This window comes from Quercus robur, chromosome 2, assembly GCF_932294415.1.
Source record: "Quercus robur chromosome 2, dhQueRobu3.1, whole genome shotgun sequence".
NCBI lineage: Eukaryota > Viridiplantae > Streptophyta > Magnoliopsida > Fagales > Fagaceae > Quercus > Quercus robur.
Genome location: NC_065535.1, coordinates 28,354,561 through 28,372,375, shown reverse-complemented (window position 1 = coordinate 28,372,375; position 17,815 = coordinate 28,354,561). Strand labels below are relative to the sequence as shown.

General features: G+C 35.1%; 1 protein-coding gene across 3 annotated transcripts; it reads left to right on the top strand.

Annotated features, from left to right (window-relative positions):
- The first annotated feature begins 3,463 nt into the window (after positions 1 to 3,463).
- On the top strand, positions 3,464 to 14,126 carry LOC126713188 (ubiquitin carboxyl-terminal hydrolase 9-like). 3 transcript variants are annotated; one of them, XM_050412874.1, is made up of 14 exons: positions 3,464 to 3,793; positions 3,941 to 4,101; positions 5,409 to 5,648; positions 6,194 to 6,341; positions 7,963 to 8,022; positions 8,133 to 8,228; positions 9,072 to 9,464; positions 9,542 to 9,682; positions 10,245 to 10,415; positions 10,998 to 11,255; positions 11,402 to 11,550; positions 12,421 to 12,975; positions 13,096 to 13,366; positions 13,531 to 14,126. In XM_050412874.1, exons 2-14 carry the CDS (start codon positions 3,950 to 3,952, stop codon positions 13,690 to 13,692), a joined length of 2,796 nt encoding a protein of 931 aa, XP_050268831.1. In that variant the 5' UTR covers positions 3,464 to 3,793; positions 3,941 to 3,949; the 3' UTR covers positions 13,693 to 14,126. The 3 variants fall into 3 exon arrangements, with proteins under 3 accessions (XP_050268831.1, XP_050268832.1, XP_050268830.1); XM_050412875.1 differs by having other exon boundaries at positions 3,464 to 3,796; XM_050412873.1 differs by having other exon boundaries at positions 3,464 to 3,799.
- The last annotated feature ends 3,689 nt before the right edge of the window (positions 14,127 to 17,815 follow it).

Sequence of the window (17,815 nt, the reverse complement as noted above, 5' to 3'; positions counted from 1 at the left end):
GGAAGTGGACAGATTTGAATCATACCTTGGTCTACCTACTCTAGTGGGCCGGAAGAAATACCAGACTTTCTCTTTTATTAAAGATAGAGTGTGGAAAAAGTTTCAAGGATGGAAAGGGAAAATGCTTTCAAGAGCAGGTAAGGAGATACTTATTAAAGCAGTGGCTCAATCAATACCAACTTACACGATGAGTGTATTTCAATTGCCGGTCAAATTATGTGAAGAACTCCAAGCCCTTTGCGCTAGATTTTGGTGGGGGCAAGTTGGAAATGAGAGGAAAATCCATTGGTTGAGTTGGGAAAAATTAACTAGACCAAAGATGGATGGGGGAATGGGATTCAAGGATTTACAGCAATTCAATTTGGCCATGTTGGCTAAACAAGGGTGGAGATTAGTTCAAGACCAAGAGTCTTTACTTAGCCAATGTTTGAAAGCACGCTACTTTCCTAGAAGCAGTTTTTTGGAGGCCACTGATTCTCCCAATTGTTCATTCACTTGGAAGAGCATTTTAGCAGCCAAGCCATTGATTCAAAGGGGGTCTTGTTGGAGGGTGGGTAATGGAAATTCAATCCGGGCTCTTACGGATGCGTGGATTCCGAACTATCCTACCAATAAAGTGTTACATCCAGCCCAAGTTGTTGATGAAGATTGTATGGTTGCCGACCTCATTGACCCGAAAACGGGGTGGTGGGATAGAGAGTTTGTCATGCAACATTTCAACCAGGAAGATAGGAAGGCTATTCTGCGTGTGCCGCTTAGCAGAAGGTTTATCAATGACACTCTGTTCTGGACTTTCACCAAGTCAGGGGAGTACACGGTAAGGTCTGGGTATCATGTAGCTCGGCAAGTACAGAAGGAAGTGAACTGGGCAAAGTGTTCAAACGGAGTGGTGGGAGGTGCGGTTTGGAAGGTTTTGTGGAAGTTGAAAGTGCCAAACAAAATCAAAGTATTCGGCTGGCGTGCTTGTCGCAATATACTACCAACCGGGGTCAATTTAGTGCACAAAAAGGTAATACAGGATAATAGATGTGAGCTGTGCAAAATGGAAGCTGAAACGGGTTTACATGTACTCTGGAACTGTGGTGTGGCGCAAGACGTTTGGGCAGGTTGCTCGGCTAGGTTGCAGAAGTGTACTGGAGTCCACGGCGATATACTTCAGCTAATGGAGCTGCTGATTGATCGATTATCCACTGAAGAATTGGAGCTTTTCCTTGTCCAAGCGTGGATCATTTGGAACCAGCGAAACAGTATAATGCATGGGAAACAGATTCAACCACTTGAGATGTTGATCAAGCGTGCGCAAGATTTTCTGGCGGAGTTTCGGCAAGCCAACGCTCAGCTCTCCGCTTCACCTCACATACCGTGGCCGTCGAGATGGAGACCGCCACCTGTGGGACATTTCAAGTTGAACTTTGACGCATCCATATTCCAAGATGGTGAAAATTCAGGGGTCGGAGCCATCATCCGAAATGACAGAGGAGAAGTTATGGCGGCGATATCGGCAAAGGGTCCACCAGTGACAGGCAGTGACGAGGCGGAGATTTACGCTTGTCGGAGAGCAGTGGAATTTGCGGTGGAGTGCGACTTTACAGAGCTGATTCTCGAGGGTGATAATCAAGCTCTCATGGATACTTTGCGCACGAGACAGGGGAGGTCGTCTTGGCTGGGCCATATTCTCCAGGACTTTTTATTTTTGCTTGATGGGCTTAGGTGGGTTCAGACTTCTTTTGTTAAGAGAAGTGCAAATAATGTGGCCCATGTACTAGCTAGATGGGCCAAGGATTTAGTGGAGGATATTGTATGGATTGAGGATTCACCCCCCCCCCCCCTGTGGTGGAGGCTTTGTTATTTGATTCTTTTGTTGAATGAATTATGAGGATGTTATCCTCTTCAAAAAAAAAAAAAAAAAAAAAAACCAAGAACACTGTATTTTATTTACTTTCATAAGTAAACCTGTCACACTTTATTGCAAGTATAGGGGGTTGATTCTAAAAAGAAAAAAAGAAAAAAAGTAAAAAAGAAAAAGAGTATATGGGATTGGTATTGGCTTTTTCTGAATGGGCTAGAATCATAACCCACTACCATCGGTTAGGATTCCATATTATAGTTTTTTTTTTTTTTTTAGAGGAGGATTCCATATTATAGTTGATAAATACACAGTTTTATCATTGCTCTCATTCTATAACCTGCTAGAGTCTTCCATTTGTAATTGGTAGCAAAAAGGACGAGAGAGGAGGGCACAGTACACATTAATCGTGATCGAAAGTTATTTTATATTCTTGTAATACAATATCATGCTATTATCACCTCTCATATGAATAATAAATCACATTATTTTTTTTAGAAACATGATAAACCACATTATGAATTTAATTAATTAATTAAGCCTATTATCATGTGAGGAAAAAAATTACCATATCATATCACTGTATTTCCAAATTACTAAATAACTAGTCTGTAACTCCATACATATGTATGGGTACATTTTAAATTATACGGTTTAAAAACAATCATATATATATATATATATATATATTATTTAGAATTTAATTAGATTTAGACTCTTTAATTTTTGCATCTAATAATTCACTTGCCACAAAAATAAAAAAAATTAGATGGACACATGATGTAAAATTAGACTTCAATTGAAATCTAATTTATAATCTAATTGGATTTGGACTTTTAGATTTTTACACTTAATAATTCACTTGGCACAAAAATTTAAAATTAAATAAGACACATAACACACAATTAGACTCTAATTAAAATTCAATTTGGATTCTAATTTGATTTTCTTCGACTTTTGGGCTTTTAATATATATATATATATATAGAATACTCCATCCAAATTGTAGGATGGACATGGGTACATGATATTATTTTATGCATAATTATAATAATTAACTTAAACCAAAATTTTCCATTAAAAAAAAAAAAAACTTAAACCAAAATTTAGAAAAAAAAAAACATTTTAAATGGAAAGAGTACCAATGTTACTACCTCTATTTTGGCATATAAGAGCATTCGTATTAGTTCTTACAAAAATTCATGTCTATTTTAGCATAAAAACATACTTTTTAATTTTTTTTTTTTTTACATATTCACTTTTCAAAACATTTTACATCTATCTATCTATTTTACACTATATTTTATTGAAAATATCAATTTTTTTTATTTTTTTTAATTGTTTTTATTTCTTCACACACAATAATCACCATCTAAATTACACGGTAATAAATTTATAAATTTACACAATTATACATGGATTGTTGTAGATAATTTTTAGACAAAAACATTTTCCTATTATGCACGGACCTGTGTTACAAACACACACGTATTTGATGTACCTTGTACAAGAAGTTGTTACAAGAAAATTCAAAGAAATTGAGAAATTGAGAGGAGTAAAAATGGCTCTATATATATATCTTCTCCTCATATGCACGTTCCTTCCTTGGAGTCTTTAAAAGGAGAGTGAGTTGGGTTGTACCTGTACCTGTACGTCACTCAAAGTTAACGCAAACACAAAACATTTCATTACACGTTGTCCTTACAACGGGTCGTTGAAAAAGACTGTAATACATATATTTCTCTCTCTCTCTCATGTGGTCTCAGCTCATTGCCCCTAATTTTACAACCCTGCAATCTAGGGTTTCATTCCGAAAATCCTTCAAATTTTCACAAAATTTTTAAATTTTTTTTGGGGGGGTTAGCTCTTGCTCTCTCAGCAATTGTTCTAATTTAGGGTTTGGTCAATTCCGTTGATAATTCAATATCAAACTCCTGTTTGATCCAGGTGGTGGTAATTTTTTCTATTTTTTCTTTCAAATCTGAAATTTTGGGTTTGTGTTAATTGGATTTTTTTGAATGTTGATTTGGGTTTTTGAATTTGAGATCTTTCATCTGAATCTAGATTTTTGTTGGTGTTGAAATTAATGTGTAGGGATTGAGCATGACGATTCCTGATTCGGGTTTCATGATGGAAAACGGGTCAAGTTGTTTGCCGTGCCCGCCAGAGGAAGAGAATCGGGTCGTCAAGGATTTGATGAATAAATCAGAGGCTAATTTGAAAGAAGGCAATCTCTACTATGTTATTTCCAATAGGTACTCTTTATATTTTTTTCAAAAAATTTGGAGGTCCTAATTCCAATTTTTGTGTGGCAGTGCATGTTTGATGTTTGTATTAGGAAAACTATGCTGTGATTGTCATGGGCATAATCCATATTTGTGGTTGATTTTTTTTTTGGTTGAGCTAGTTACCAAGAAAATTGTGCATGTTGTAGCATTTGAGTTTGGGGGGGGTGCATTGACAGAAGATGGGGTTTTTATGAATCAGTAGAAGATTGATGTGTTTGGTATTTGTGTAGAGTGCTTTAATGGAAGAAGGTATAGTAAAGTTGATGTTTCTGCTAGTTTTGGGGCTACAGCTTGTTGGGGGCAGATTGTTCTTCTGGGAATTTAGTGAGAGTTTTGGAAGGGTTTAGGTTTTTTTTTTGAGGAGAGAAAGGTATAAATAGGCTTCACTATGTTTTAGGTACTTGTGTATAATGTTTTAGTGGATCAAGTTAGGTAGCAAAGGTGGTAATTTTGCTAGTTTTGGGGCTTCAGCTTGTTGGGGGGAGATTGTTCTAAAAATTTGAGTGAGAGTATTGAAGGGTTTTTGGGTTTGTTTAAAAGGAGAGAAAGGTATAATGGGGCTTTACTATGTTCTAGGTATTTTTGTGGAATGTATTAGTGGATGAAGTAAGGTAGCAAGAGTGGTACTTTTGCTAGTTTTGGGGATCTAGCTTGTTGGGTACAGATTGTTCTTCTAGGAATTGAGTGAGATTGTTGAAGGCTTTTGGTTTGTTTCCGGGGACAGAAAGGTGTAATGGGGCTTCAAGGACATTAGGACATGGTTTTGGCGGCTTGTCTTTGACTAAGGAGCATTGTCTCATGGTTTATAATGTCGCATGACATTCTATGTGTAGGTGAATGATATGAATCTACGGGTTTTATTGGTTGTCTTATTTATTTATTTTTTATTTGGTCTTCTGTTGCTTTTTTTGAATTACATTAAAATCCTAAAACATTCTAGTGGACATGTAAAATTTGTTAGGCAATGGTTACTTTTATTTTTGGGATCAGATGTGGGATGTGATTTGGGTTATTGCATGAGTACCTATACTGTTGACTTAGCAATTGGTTGGTGTCAGTGTCACCAATAACACCGGCTTGGTAGTAACCGTAAGGGATGGCACAATCGGTTAGAAATCATGCCTCATGAGGTGGAGGTCAATGGTTGGGCCCAAAATCTCACTTACCAGGGGGAAAAAAAAAACTCTCTAACTAGCTTTTTGGATTTACTTCTTGTTATTTTAATAATAGAAGACTCATACTTGTAGTTATATCTGATCTTATCTCTACTGTAGGTGGTTTACGAGCTGGCAGAGATATGTTGGTCAAGGCACCGGTGAATATTCATCTGATTCTCAACATTCAAATGTGGGTCCTTCAAAGATGGCAGATAGACCTGGACCAATTGATAATTCTGATATAGTTCTAAACAGAAATGATTGTGAGGGCAATGATATAGAGCTTCATAGAACGTTGCAGGAAGGGGTGGACTATGTTCTAGTTCCTCAAGAAGTTTGGGAAAAACTTTTTGATTGGTAATTTTTACTTACATAAATTTCAAAACTATTTCTTTCATACATACTTTTGCTGTTGATTCTGCCTGTAGCTTCTTCAATTCTGAAGTTAATTTTTTAATTTTTAAAACATATATGATATGTTATTTGGATGAAAAATTGCTCTAATTCTAGGAAGGAGTTACTTATATATATGTCTTCTGTATGAACCCTTACATGGTTGTGCCTCCTTTGGTGCTTTTCATAAATTATTTAGTTATGAAATAAAAAAAGGAGTCATGTATAGACACATTGCATCAGTAAACACTATGGACATGTGTAGAAATACATCACCACTTGTTGTGTTGTGTCATGTCTGTTCACACTTTTAGGTCTGATATCCAACTGTTATACGTGTTGCTTGTTGAGGTTGATATTGGTTAATTGGGATTGTGTAATTCTATCTTATGGTTGATGTCTCCTTTCAAAATGCTGGCATGAGTTGAATTATAGATCAGATTGTAGGATGTACAACAGTTGGTACACTACTTATGTTAATAATGTTTTTGATCTGATTTTCATTTTAGGTATAAAGGAGGACCAGCCTTACCGAGGAAGTTGATTTTACAGGAGGGTGTCAAACACCAACAATTTAATGTGGAGGTTTATCCATTGTGTCTTAATTTGATTGATTCAAGGGACAACAACCAAACAGTTGTGAGGTTAAGCAAAAAGGTACTATTTTTTTTTTCTTCCACTTAAAAAAGATTGGATGGTATTTTTGCTATATACGTTCTTGTTATTATTCTACCTTTTATGCTAATGTTGTATGTTGGTTGGTTGCTATATATGAGTTGTAGGTTGCCATTTTTAATTCATTTCTACAATGCTTTTAAGTTGTTTGGAATGAAAGATGGTGCATCAACCCTAAGGGGTAGCACCATTGGCTAGTGAGTTAGTGAATTAGGGTTGTAAATGAGCCGAGCTTTGTCGAGTATTGAATGTTCAAGCCGAGCTTGAGCTCAATATCAAGCTCAAACTCAAGCTCAATATCAAGTTTTTGAGCTTGAAATCCAATGCAAGTACATTATCAAGCTCATTTAAGTATACTATCAAATATGTTTAGTCATGTGGTCTCAACTTTCAATTAATTAAAGCATTAGTAAGATATGAATTTATTTTTCAAGTCCATATCAAGCTAATTACCAAGCTCATAAACCAGCTTAAGCTTGGCTTTTTTTTTTTTTCTTAATTATCGAGCTCTATTGTTCTTGAGCCTGTTCATGAACAATTCTTTTTGCTTGGGCTTGGCTTGTTTATTAAACAAGCCTAAAATTAAGGCTCAAACTGAACTCGTTTATAAACAAACAAACATGAACGAGCTTTTTATCGAGCCAAGCCCGATATGTTTATGAACAACTTGGTTCCTTTATATCCTTACTAGTGACTGCACCCATGAAGTGGGGTCACTAGTTCAAACATCCCATTCCCCCCACCTTGGGGCCAAAACTTGTTTATAAAAAAAGGACGGTGTTTCTGCCTCAATGTAAAACTTCGATGGCCTTCTACTTTTTTTAAATAATAATTTAAAATATTGTTAATTTTGTCCAAGCTTAAGAACACATTACGTTTAGCGGTTTCTTCCTTTGATATTTTTAGTGTTTTACTGGTTTTGTATATGTGGGTTGTGACTCTGTTCTCAGTGCAAATGCTGTAAAGCTTTTCTTTTGCACTTAGTCATGTGTTGACCTTTTATTTGAAATTGATTGCTTATTTAAATTAGTTCAAGATGGATTTAAATTTTGAGGTCAAGATTTGGTTATGAGTAATATTGGAAAGCATTTGCCTGTGACATTGTTTACTTTCTTGGTGTCCCCTTTGCCTCTCCCCCACATTACATCATATAAATATTAATTTAAGTTGATTTATTTGTTAAGTTCTGTGAGGGGTTCTGTGACCTAATAATTCTTGAGATTGTATCACCATAGGCCTTGGACAGTTTCTCCTAGTGAGCTATCATTGTATGCCTTCTTGGTTATATAGGAAAAAGTGGTAGAAAATGGAAGTTTCCTACATAACATTTTGCTCAAATATGTGTTTTCTTCAATTATGCTGTTAACATGAGCCTTTTTGTTTGTCTATTGTGGCAAATTTGAGACTCTGATGGACCTTCTAGAATATATAACTGAAGGGGTGTGTATTGGTTCATAGACAAACCTTTGGTTTATGGGATCCTTTTGTGTATTCTATTCTTTGAATTATGTCCATTTATGGCTGTTATGGTCAATGGAGCCTTGGCATGATGTCATTGTCTAGTTATTAACTGTGCAAGTTTTGCCTCATTTATTTGTTTCAGGCTTCAATACAGGAGCTTTATGAAAGGGTGTGTGCACTTAAAGGAATAGGGCAGGAAAAGGTGCTCCTGTTTTTTGGTTTTTATCATTTGGGTATGGGTTTTCTTTTTCTTTGAGGTAATCTAAACTTAAATTCTCTGTCATTTTCCTTTGGTTATTGCTTATTTAACAGGCTCGTCTGTGGGATTACTTCAATAAGCGAAAACACACATCATTAAACAGTTCAAACCAAACTCTGGAGGAACTGAACTTGCAGATGGATCAAGAAGTGAGTACTCTAGTAATATATCATCTTATGGACAATGGGCCTTCAATAAAAGCATTCTCCCTCTCTCTCTCTCTCTCTCTCTCTCTCTGCTTGGTGGTGTGAAATTTCACAGGATATTTTTGTAATAATATTATTTTTGTACTAGGTTTTTTTTTTTCTAATAAAATTTTTCGTTACTTGTCAAAAAAAAATTTAATATATTCGGCAGCTTGGCTGCTAATGATTAGTTGTGTTGACTCTTATGCTAGGTTTTTAGCATGTGTTGTCTTCAATTGCTTAATAAGTGGGACATTGCACAAATTTTTGTGACAATTAGGCAAGTTGTTTACTGTCATGTTTTGTTCTGAACTTTAGTTGCATAGGAAGTGTAAACATTGCATGAGGCTAAGAAACATTTTTTTTAAATAGTTTTTATTTATTTATAAGTTACTCACCGAATAGGTCGTGAACCCACAACTTCTCCCTCCACCATCTTCTTATTTGGGGATGCTATTCTACTTGAGCTAGAGCTCATTAGGGAAATAATATTAAGTAGTTAGACAAAGTTAAAATATCGCAAGAGGAAAGGAAAGAGATGAATGTGATTCTGTGAAGAAGTTCAGTCAAATTCTCAGAAATGGTAATCTTTTTATTATTGATGATATCGCATTATTCTAGTGGAAATGTGCTGTCCTATTGTTAAAAGCATGCACATTATCTCTTGGGCATGTAAGTTTCATATGTTTGTATTTCCTCATTGCTAGGTGTTTCATTCTTTATTTATGAAGATCTCCAATATTTTGTTTTTGGTGTTTGGTTTTGATCAAACCGTAGATGCATTCTTGATGCATCCTTTTTCCACAGATCCTTCTGGAGGTGCAAGACGGACATTATGCTTCTCGATTTAGCATGGATTCTACAGGAAATGAGTTGGCTTTGGTACCCCTAGTAGAACCTTCAAGGTCACCTGTGACGATTGCAGGGGGGCCGACCATGTCGAATGGGCACTCAACCAGTTATGGCGTTAATTTGTACAAGGGAAGTGCTGTGAACTCAACATCCAGTGATATAGATGATAGATATGATAATAATGTGAGAAAAGGAGAGAGGGGAGGATTGGCAGGATTGCAGAATCTGGGAAATACTTGCTTTATGAATAGTGCCCTTCAATGTTTAGTCCACACGCCTCCTCTTGTTGAGTACTTCTTGCAAGATTACTCTGAGGAGATCAACACAGAAAATCCACTAGGAATGCATGTAGGTCATTTATTCCTATCTATTTTTTACCATCTTCTTGTTTCCAATGGATTTATATAACTTGTCTTGCTCTGCAGGGTGAGCTTGCACTTGCATTTGGTGAGTTATTGAGAAAATTGTGGTCCTCAGGGCGAACTACAATTGCTCCACGTGCATTTAAGGGGAAACTTGCTCGATTTGCTCCGCAATTTAGTGGTTATAATCAGCATGATTCTCAAGTTAGTTCTGCGAAATTTCTATTTACTTTACCTTTCTACAATGTCTGTACGTTGATTTATCCATGTGATACTGCTGTCTCTTCATGACTGTATAATTCATTGAAAAGAAAGTAATGACCAATCTGAGGAAAAATCTTAGAACAATGCAATAAAGAATATTCACATAGCTTCTAAACTTTTCTTCTGATCAGGTACTGCTCTTAAATCTAGGTCTTATAATTATTTAGTGAAGAGCTCATTCTATGTACAATCTTCTTTATTCTTTCAATCTGATGAATATGATTCTTTCTAATGATATTCTGGTTATCTCTATCTGATATTTATCGAGGATATCATTGCATTAGCAATCATATGTTGTCTTTTATGACAGCATAGATGTTATAGGACCTGACCCATTGTATCTTGGTTCTTTAGTGTTGTTACTTTTTGTTTATTGTTTGACTGCCTATCACATTCGATGTTAAGAAGCCATTTGGAGTTCCTGTTGCTTAATTTTTGGTTATAGTTCATATCTTCCATAACCTTCATGTTTGCTCTAAATGACAAGATTTATTCTCTGTAGGAACTTCTTGCCTTCTTACTAGATGGGCTACATGAAGACTTGAATCGTGTTAAAAGAAAGCCTTACATTGAAACTAAGGATTCGGATGGTCGACCCGATGAGGAAGTTGCGGATGAGTGTTGGAAATATCACAAGGCCCGGAATGATTCTGTAATTGTGGATGTTTGCCAAGTAAGAAATTCTTTCTGATGTGTGCTTGTTGTTTCAAAGAAATTTTTGTATATTTTGGTTACTATGTGATTTTCTTGAGATAATTTAGATTTTTAAAATCACAGAGATGTGGTAATTAGAACCTTGTTGAAGCAGCCAGGCCCAGTATGAACTACCACGTCTAAACATTGTGCTTATCTTTGCTATTAAATGTGGCCTAGATATAAGTACTGACAGATGTTCTTCTTAAAATTATTATTGAGTATGTTGGGTGTTCTTATTTTATTATATTTATGAGTAAATAACCTTGGTTTGAATAATCAATGGAAAATTTATCTATACAGGAAGCAACTCTGGCTTTAAGTGTTTTGCTCAGCTTTTCATTGTACTAGACGTTAGTTATATTGTGTCTTATATGATTTGTTATAGTGCTTGTTTACCTTTGTTCTTCTCATTGACTTTAATAGAACAAAGCTTAAAAGTTTTAATTTTTTATAGCATAGTGCAACCTTAGGACACAGGTTTTATTTTTGCCTAGGCACTCTTTTTTAGAGACTGTAAAGTAATGCCTAACAATCTGAGTATGGTGATAAAATTTCACAGGGTCAATACAAGTCAACACTGGTTTGCCCAGTCTGCGGCAAAATCTCAATTACTTTTGACCCCTTTATGTATCTATCATTGCCACTACCTTCAACTGTCATGCGGACGATGACAGTAACCATGATATATGGTGATGGAAGTGTTCTTCCAATGCCTTACACTGTGACTGTGCCTAAACATGGTTGCTGTAAAGATCTTAGCCAGGCATTGGGTATTCAATGCTGCTTGAGGGGTGATGAAAGTCTTCTACTTGCGGAGGTAAACATGTGTTTTGCTTATTCTGATTATTATTTACAAAGAGGAGGAGGGGGGCGGGGGGGGGGGGGGGGGGGGGGGGGTGCGGGTTGCATTTTCACCTATGATATAATTCTTGTGACTGATGGACTTGATTTTGATTTTTCCAGGTTTATGAACATCGGATCCATCGGTATTTGGGGATCCCTTTGGAACCATTGGCTTCAATAAAGGATGATGAGCATATTGTGGCCTACCGACTTCCCAAAAAGGGGACGGGACAAATAAAACTAGAAATTATTCATCGAGTGCAGGAGAAGTAAGCTTGCTTCCTTTAATCTCTGGCCATTCAGTTTTCCATCTGGTAATTGTGCGTTATTTGACTTTTGTGATCGGCACATGATTTGTGTGAGGACCCAGCACCAGAGATTTTTTTGTTCCACTTATAGAATGAGGCCCCATTAGAAAGAAGACAAAATTTATTGTTGACAAGGATGACGCATGGGTGTAAAATTGTTTTTAAATTGATCTGTATGAATTATGATTAGTTTCTCCAGTCATTTCTTTGTTGCCATTCTGATCAGTTATATAAGGACTTCAATTCTTGCACTATAGCTTTATGCATATTTTCATATTTGATATCTTCAAAATGACCCTGGTGCATTTGTTTTAATTGGAGGCTACACGCATGGGTATAATATTGTTTTACAATTGATCTGTATGAAGGATCATTAGTTCCTCCAGTTATTTCTCTGTTGCCATTCTGATCAGGTATATAAGGACTTCAATTCTTGCACTAGCTTTATGCATATTTTCTTACTTGATATCTTCAAAATGACCCTGTTGCATTTGTTTTAATTGGTGGCTACATCTTATGATGATGTATGGGAATGTTAGTAACCTTTTTTCTATAAAGTTAGGCATTTGCTATACACATGGTAAAACTCAATTTTGATAAACAAGTTTTGTGCTTTTGTAAGTGACTTGTACCACACAATCTCTGCTCTAGTTAACCAATGTGTGTTTTTAGAGGGAGAGAGAGGAACTGCCTTGTCTGTAGAGGACTAATCACCTCTTTAGAGGACTAATTCTCTAGTTGTTGAATCATGTGTTGATTGAGCTTTTCATTCTTGATTCCCTATAATTTTTTGGATCGACTTTTCTAATCAAAAGCCTATTGGCTGTGCAGATGTACACCAGACAATCTAAAGGGTGGTGGTAGGAAGCTTTTTGGAACACCTCTGGTGACTTATTTGGGAGAAGATGCTCTAAATGGAGCTGATATTAGTACAGTTGTTTCTAAAATGCTATTGCCTTTGAGAAGAACAAATTCTTCTTTGACAAAGCCTCATAGCAGTAAGGAAAATGGATTTGTTTCAGAAGCTATTGATGAACCATCAGACGGCTTCCATGCTCAATCTGGACCAGGAGACCAATCAATGAACAACTCGGAACTAGAGGAAACATCCAGCCAGGAGTTATCCTTCCAGCTCTTTTTAACTGATGGAAGTTGTTTGAGCTTCAAGCCAATTGAAAAGGATTATCTCACAAAATCCAATCCACTTGTTAAGGTTTTTCTTGACTGGAGTGACAAAGAACATGAAATATATGATTCCAACTACCTCAAGGATCTCCCTGAGGTTCACAAGTTCAGTGCAAAGAAAACCCGGCAGGAAGCTATCTCTTTGTTTTCATGCTTGGAGGCATTTTTGACAGAAGAACCTCTAGGGCCTGATGACATGTGGTACAGTACTTTTTGGTCCTTTAAATGGCTTTTTGACAAGATTATTAGGAAAGTTTTATCTATCCACTTCATATTTGGCATTATTCATGCCTTATCTTATATTTTAAAATTTAAATGCAGGTATTGCCCAAGGTGCAAGGAACATAGGCAAGCGACCAAAAAACTTGATTTGTGGACATTGCCAGATATTCTTGTTGTTCACTTGAAACGATTCTCATACAGCAGATACCTGAAGAACAAACTTGACACTTTTGTGAATTTTCCCGTTCGCAATCTCGATTTGAGCAAATATGTGAAAAGCAAGGATGGGCAATCTCAGGTGTATGATCTATATGCCATCAGCAACCATTATGGTGGTCTTGGTGGTGGGCACTACACTGCATATGCCAAGGTAAAGGAAATAGATAAAAATCAGATTGTGTTGATATGTTGAATCTTAAGTGGGGAGATAGTGAGATACAATAGGACATGTCATCTCTGATTTTACTCGTATATTGAGTATTTTGAGACTGGTTTCTTTAAAGATCTTATGCTTTGACTTTGCCAATTATGCAGTTGATCGATGAGAACAGATGGTACGATTTTGACGATAGTCGTGTTTCTCCGGTTGGTGAAAGTGATATCAAGACTTCTGCTGCTTATTTATTATTCTATCAAAGAGTTAAAGGCGAACCAAGGGCAGGAGCAGGAGAGACATCAGAAGTTCGCATGGGTTGAAGGTTATGATCGGGTTCATTCTGTTGTTTCATGGCTTGTGAGCTTCCACACAAGGTGTAGCTGATTTTGTTAAGGCATTTTAAGTCGACAGAATGATGATTTTTGCTTAGCCCAGCATAAACCTGGGATGCAACGGCTATAAGATACAGATCGCTGCTGAGTTTGGCATGGGCATAACCAAAATTTGAGGGCGCGGTTTTAGAACCTAGCTGGTGGTTGTAGGGATAGTTCCATTTATTAATATTTTTTATATAGAAAATTTGGCGGGCTATTATGCAGCCTATAGTTTCCTCCCTGTTTTGTGCCATGTGGCTTATGCAGTGGGGCTGTAGTCAATTCTTGTCATCCCCTTTTGTTTTCCTAAATGTTCTTATATTTGATCTCAGCAACTATGGTATTATTCTAATGAAAATCATTGTCATTATTCTCGTTCAGTAAGTATGGAGTAAATGTTATCAAAAAAAGTATGGAGTTAAATGTTGTAAACACATGATCCAAGAAGGGGGAAATACATAAATATATAGATATATATATAGAAACATAAGCTTATATCAACAAAAGATAAATGACATAAACGAGATATATCATAAAACCAAATGACCAAAATCAAGACACATCATGCAAATTAAGAATGGCCAAAACGTTAAAAAGATACTATACTATGATGACCAAGCATCAAAAACTATGCAAGCATGCAACAAAGATGTTGTGACATAAAAAGGGCAACTTTAAGATTGAAATGTCACCCATTAAGCAAAAAGTCCAACCTTTCATGACAAAAATGCAAACATATAGCTTAGTACATTTATTTCTATGCAAAGGTTAACTTTTTCATGTAAAAGTGAGCTTTAGTTCCAAGATGCAAATTTCAAGAGATGACATAAATGTAAGCATCAAAGAAACAAGCTTTATTTAAAAGATGCAACTTTTATAAACATATAAGAGATAAGACTCAAAAAGGTGCAACCTTTGATGAAAATAAGAAAACTAAGACGTGAAGGATGCAATCTTTACACTAAAAAATGCAAACTTTCAAGTAGATGAACAAACTTTCTATGCCAAATTGCAAAAAAGGATGCAAACTTTAACCTCAAAGATGGAAGCTTTGATACAAAGAAAGAGACTTTCCTATGCAAAAATGCTATATCTCATATTCCATGATAAGAGAATGAAGCTTTAACATTAACACTACATTTTAAATGAAAAGGTTTAAGCTTTATACTAAGGATTAAGCCTTTGGATGAAAAATGTAGTATGTTCAAGAAATGATAACTAGGCTTGAAAGCTAGAAGCTTTCACACAAGAAACAAACTTTGATGATAAAAATTGAAGCTTTTAAACCCAAATACCATTTTTGACATAAAGCTTCAAACTTTAAACATGGTAATGACATGATAAAGCATTTAAACATAGGACATGCATTCAACTATTCAAAATAGAGACAAACATGAACATGGCATGTGATGAGCAAATAAATATCATGGATATAAAATATTAGACTAACCAGCATAAAATAAAATAAAAAATCAAAGCTTAACATCAATAAACAAGGAAAGATGAAACTTTTAAGCTAAAGAATATGGAAGCATCATTATTCAAACATACAACATGTTAAACAAACAAAGCAAAGGAATGATAAATATTAAAAAGGCTTTGGAAGTCCATGGATCAAAGTACAAAAACCTATTATCTTACCTCTTATTACTGGGGTTCTATAGCCCCTTTCTCAACGTCAAAATAGGCCAGGGTTTGTCTATTTCGTGTTGTTCGTATGTGGAATGGGAGGGGAGGGCTGAGCTTTTAATTTGAACAATTTGGACCACCTGTGCAACCAAAGGCCATGTAAGCATGTACTGTGCACAACAGCTCTAGCCCTTCTCAGTTTTACTTATTTTGGGGTACTAACTTTGCACACTGATTTGAAGGCCTTGCCAAATTCTAATTTGGATGATCTTGGTTTCCACAAAAATATTTTGCGGTGCAATTTCTATAGGCTCCGGCCTTGAGTCATTTGGAGCACCGCGCTAAAAGTTATTACCATCCAAAGCTGGCTGTCCACAATGATTTCCATGACTTTGGTCAATCTTCTCGACTTGATATCTCTCAATCCGCACGTCTTTTTGTCGAGTTGTTTGTTTCGGGACGTTGAGAAATACTTCTAGTCTAGGAAAGCATGTGCTTTTTGGGTCCAATTTCCCTGTGTAATTAAGAGTCTGAGTGCAAAGTTAGTACCAAAATGCAATTTTTATGGGTTTTCTTAATTTTGGCCTATTTTCCAGTCAAATCTTTTTGGACTTCCCAACCTATGTTTTAATCAAATGAGGTGTAATTGGAAAGATTATGAGACATATTTTTTAAAAATTCTTTCTTTTTATCTCCAACCTTCCAATTGAGTAAGCTTAATGCTTTAGAAAAAGCGGTAAAAAACAAGGTTTTATGAAATAATAAAAGTAAGGTTTTGGGTTTTTTCAATAAATTCATTTTATTAGAAAATAATTTTAGCAAATCAAGCTCACTAAATTGAAATTCATAAAATATATTTCCAACGACACCCCGTTTGGGCAAATTTGAGATCCTTTGATTATAATTTGATAAAATTAAGTTATAATAAAATTTAAATGACACGTCGCCAAAATTGATCGGCAAACACTTTTTTCATTTTTTCATAATAAATTGCTTGTTTTAAATCTAAGCTGGGCTCGTGAATTGTGAAACTGAAATGAATTAAATTATCTACAACATAAGCTAGAAATTATACCGATCCAACAGTTAGATAATTTTTAGTCAAATATGGGTTTATCGCAATTAAACTTAATCAAACTTTTGATCCAAGCTTGAGAACATTAATGACATAAAAACATGAAATTTATCATTTGGGTAAAAATTTGATTTAGTTTAATTGTGGGTCAACTCGATCAAAAATGGGTCAACAGGGGTAATTTTGACTTTAAACTGGAAAACAAGATAATCTACCATCCAACTAGGATAAATTCCAATATTTTAAGCTTTCCCTTAATCCATTATTAAAATAATGATTTTTATAATTTTTAGAAAAAGATGTGATTTTGGCATGCAAAACAAGGAGGACAAAGTACAGACAACATTAATAGAAGAAATTTTGATATGGTTGATAACTTAATAGTAAATATGGTTAGCACTGACACTAGTTATGTACATAAAAACACATATAGTTATATTATTGTAAGGGTTAAAGGTAGAAATTCATCATAAACAATCAGCTATTTATACTTCACAGTCCAAATTATGAAAGCTTATAATCATCATTGATCATCCTAATTATAACTGACAACCTTAAAATAAAATTGCACACACAATATGATTTCCTATTAAATTATAAATTGCACCATTTAATTTTTTTCTAAAATTAAATCTAATCTTATATCTTCAATTTGCAAGGCTAGATCATGGGTGACTCATTCCTACCATGCCCTACAGCTGTTACAATCTTTATATATATAAACATACACTATTAATAACAGGATTCTTTGTTTGGGTTATTTTAGTACACAAAATGATGAAACGTTTCATCATTTTGCGTACTAAAATATTCTTACACAAATTCTTAAACTTTCTAAAATACTCCTATTTTTTAGTTAAATAATTTTAAATTTAAAAACACAAATTGGTTAAAAGAGTAATTTACGATTTTTAAAAAAGTTACTAAGTTTTAGGCTTTCAAACTTTTATTAATTCCCACATAAAGAGAGATCCTAAAAATTAGGACACTATCTCTATCTCACTTTTAAATATTATTTCACTAAATCCAAAAAAAAAAGCCTAATCTCACATGCAAAGAGTGTGTAATGAGTCTAGTATATAGATATATTTGAAATTGCAATTAAATACATTACATCAAATCAAACTAGCTTTTACCTAGGACTCAATAATATAATCCAAAGTATTTAACAATAAAATATCACAATAAAAACAAAATGTCTTAATATGATAGGGGCATTTTTGTAAATATCATATTATATGTGGCATGGAGCGGGTAGCCTAAATACTCCTTGCCTCACCCCGGGGTGTGGGAAACAAATTATTTCCCATCCAAGGATGGAGGTATATTTGGACCAAGAGGGGCTATAACCCCCTGGAATTTTCT

Bases quoted from the DNA above. Each gene is read 5' to 3' on its own strand.
- LOC126713188 (XM_050412874.1), top strand. From the start codon at position 3,950: ATGACGATTCCTGATTCGGGTTTCATGATGGAAAACGGGTCAAGTTGT. The intron at 10,416-10,997 runs GTAAGAAATTCT...AAAATTTCACAG, and splicing joins TAATTGTGGATGTTTGCCAA to GGTCAATACAAGTCAACACT. The intron at 11,551-12,420 runs GTAAGCTTGCTT...TTGGCTGTGCAG, and splicing joins ATTCATCGAGTGCAGGAGAA to ATGTACACCAGACAATCTAA.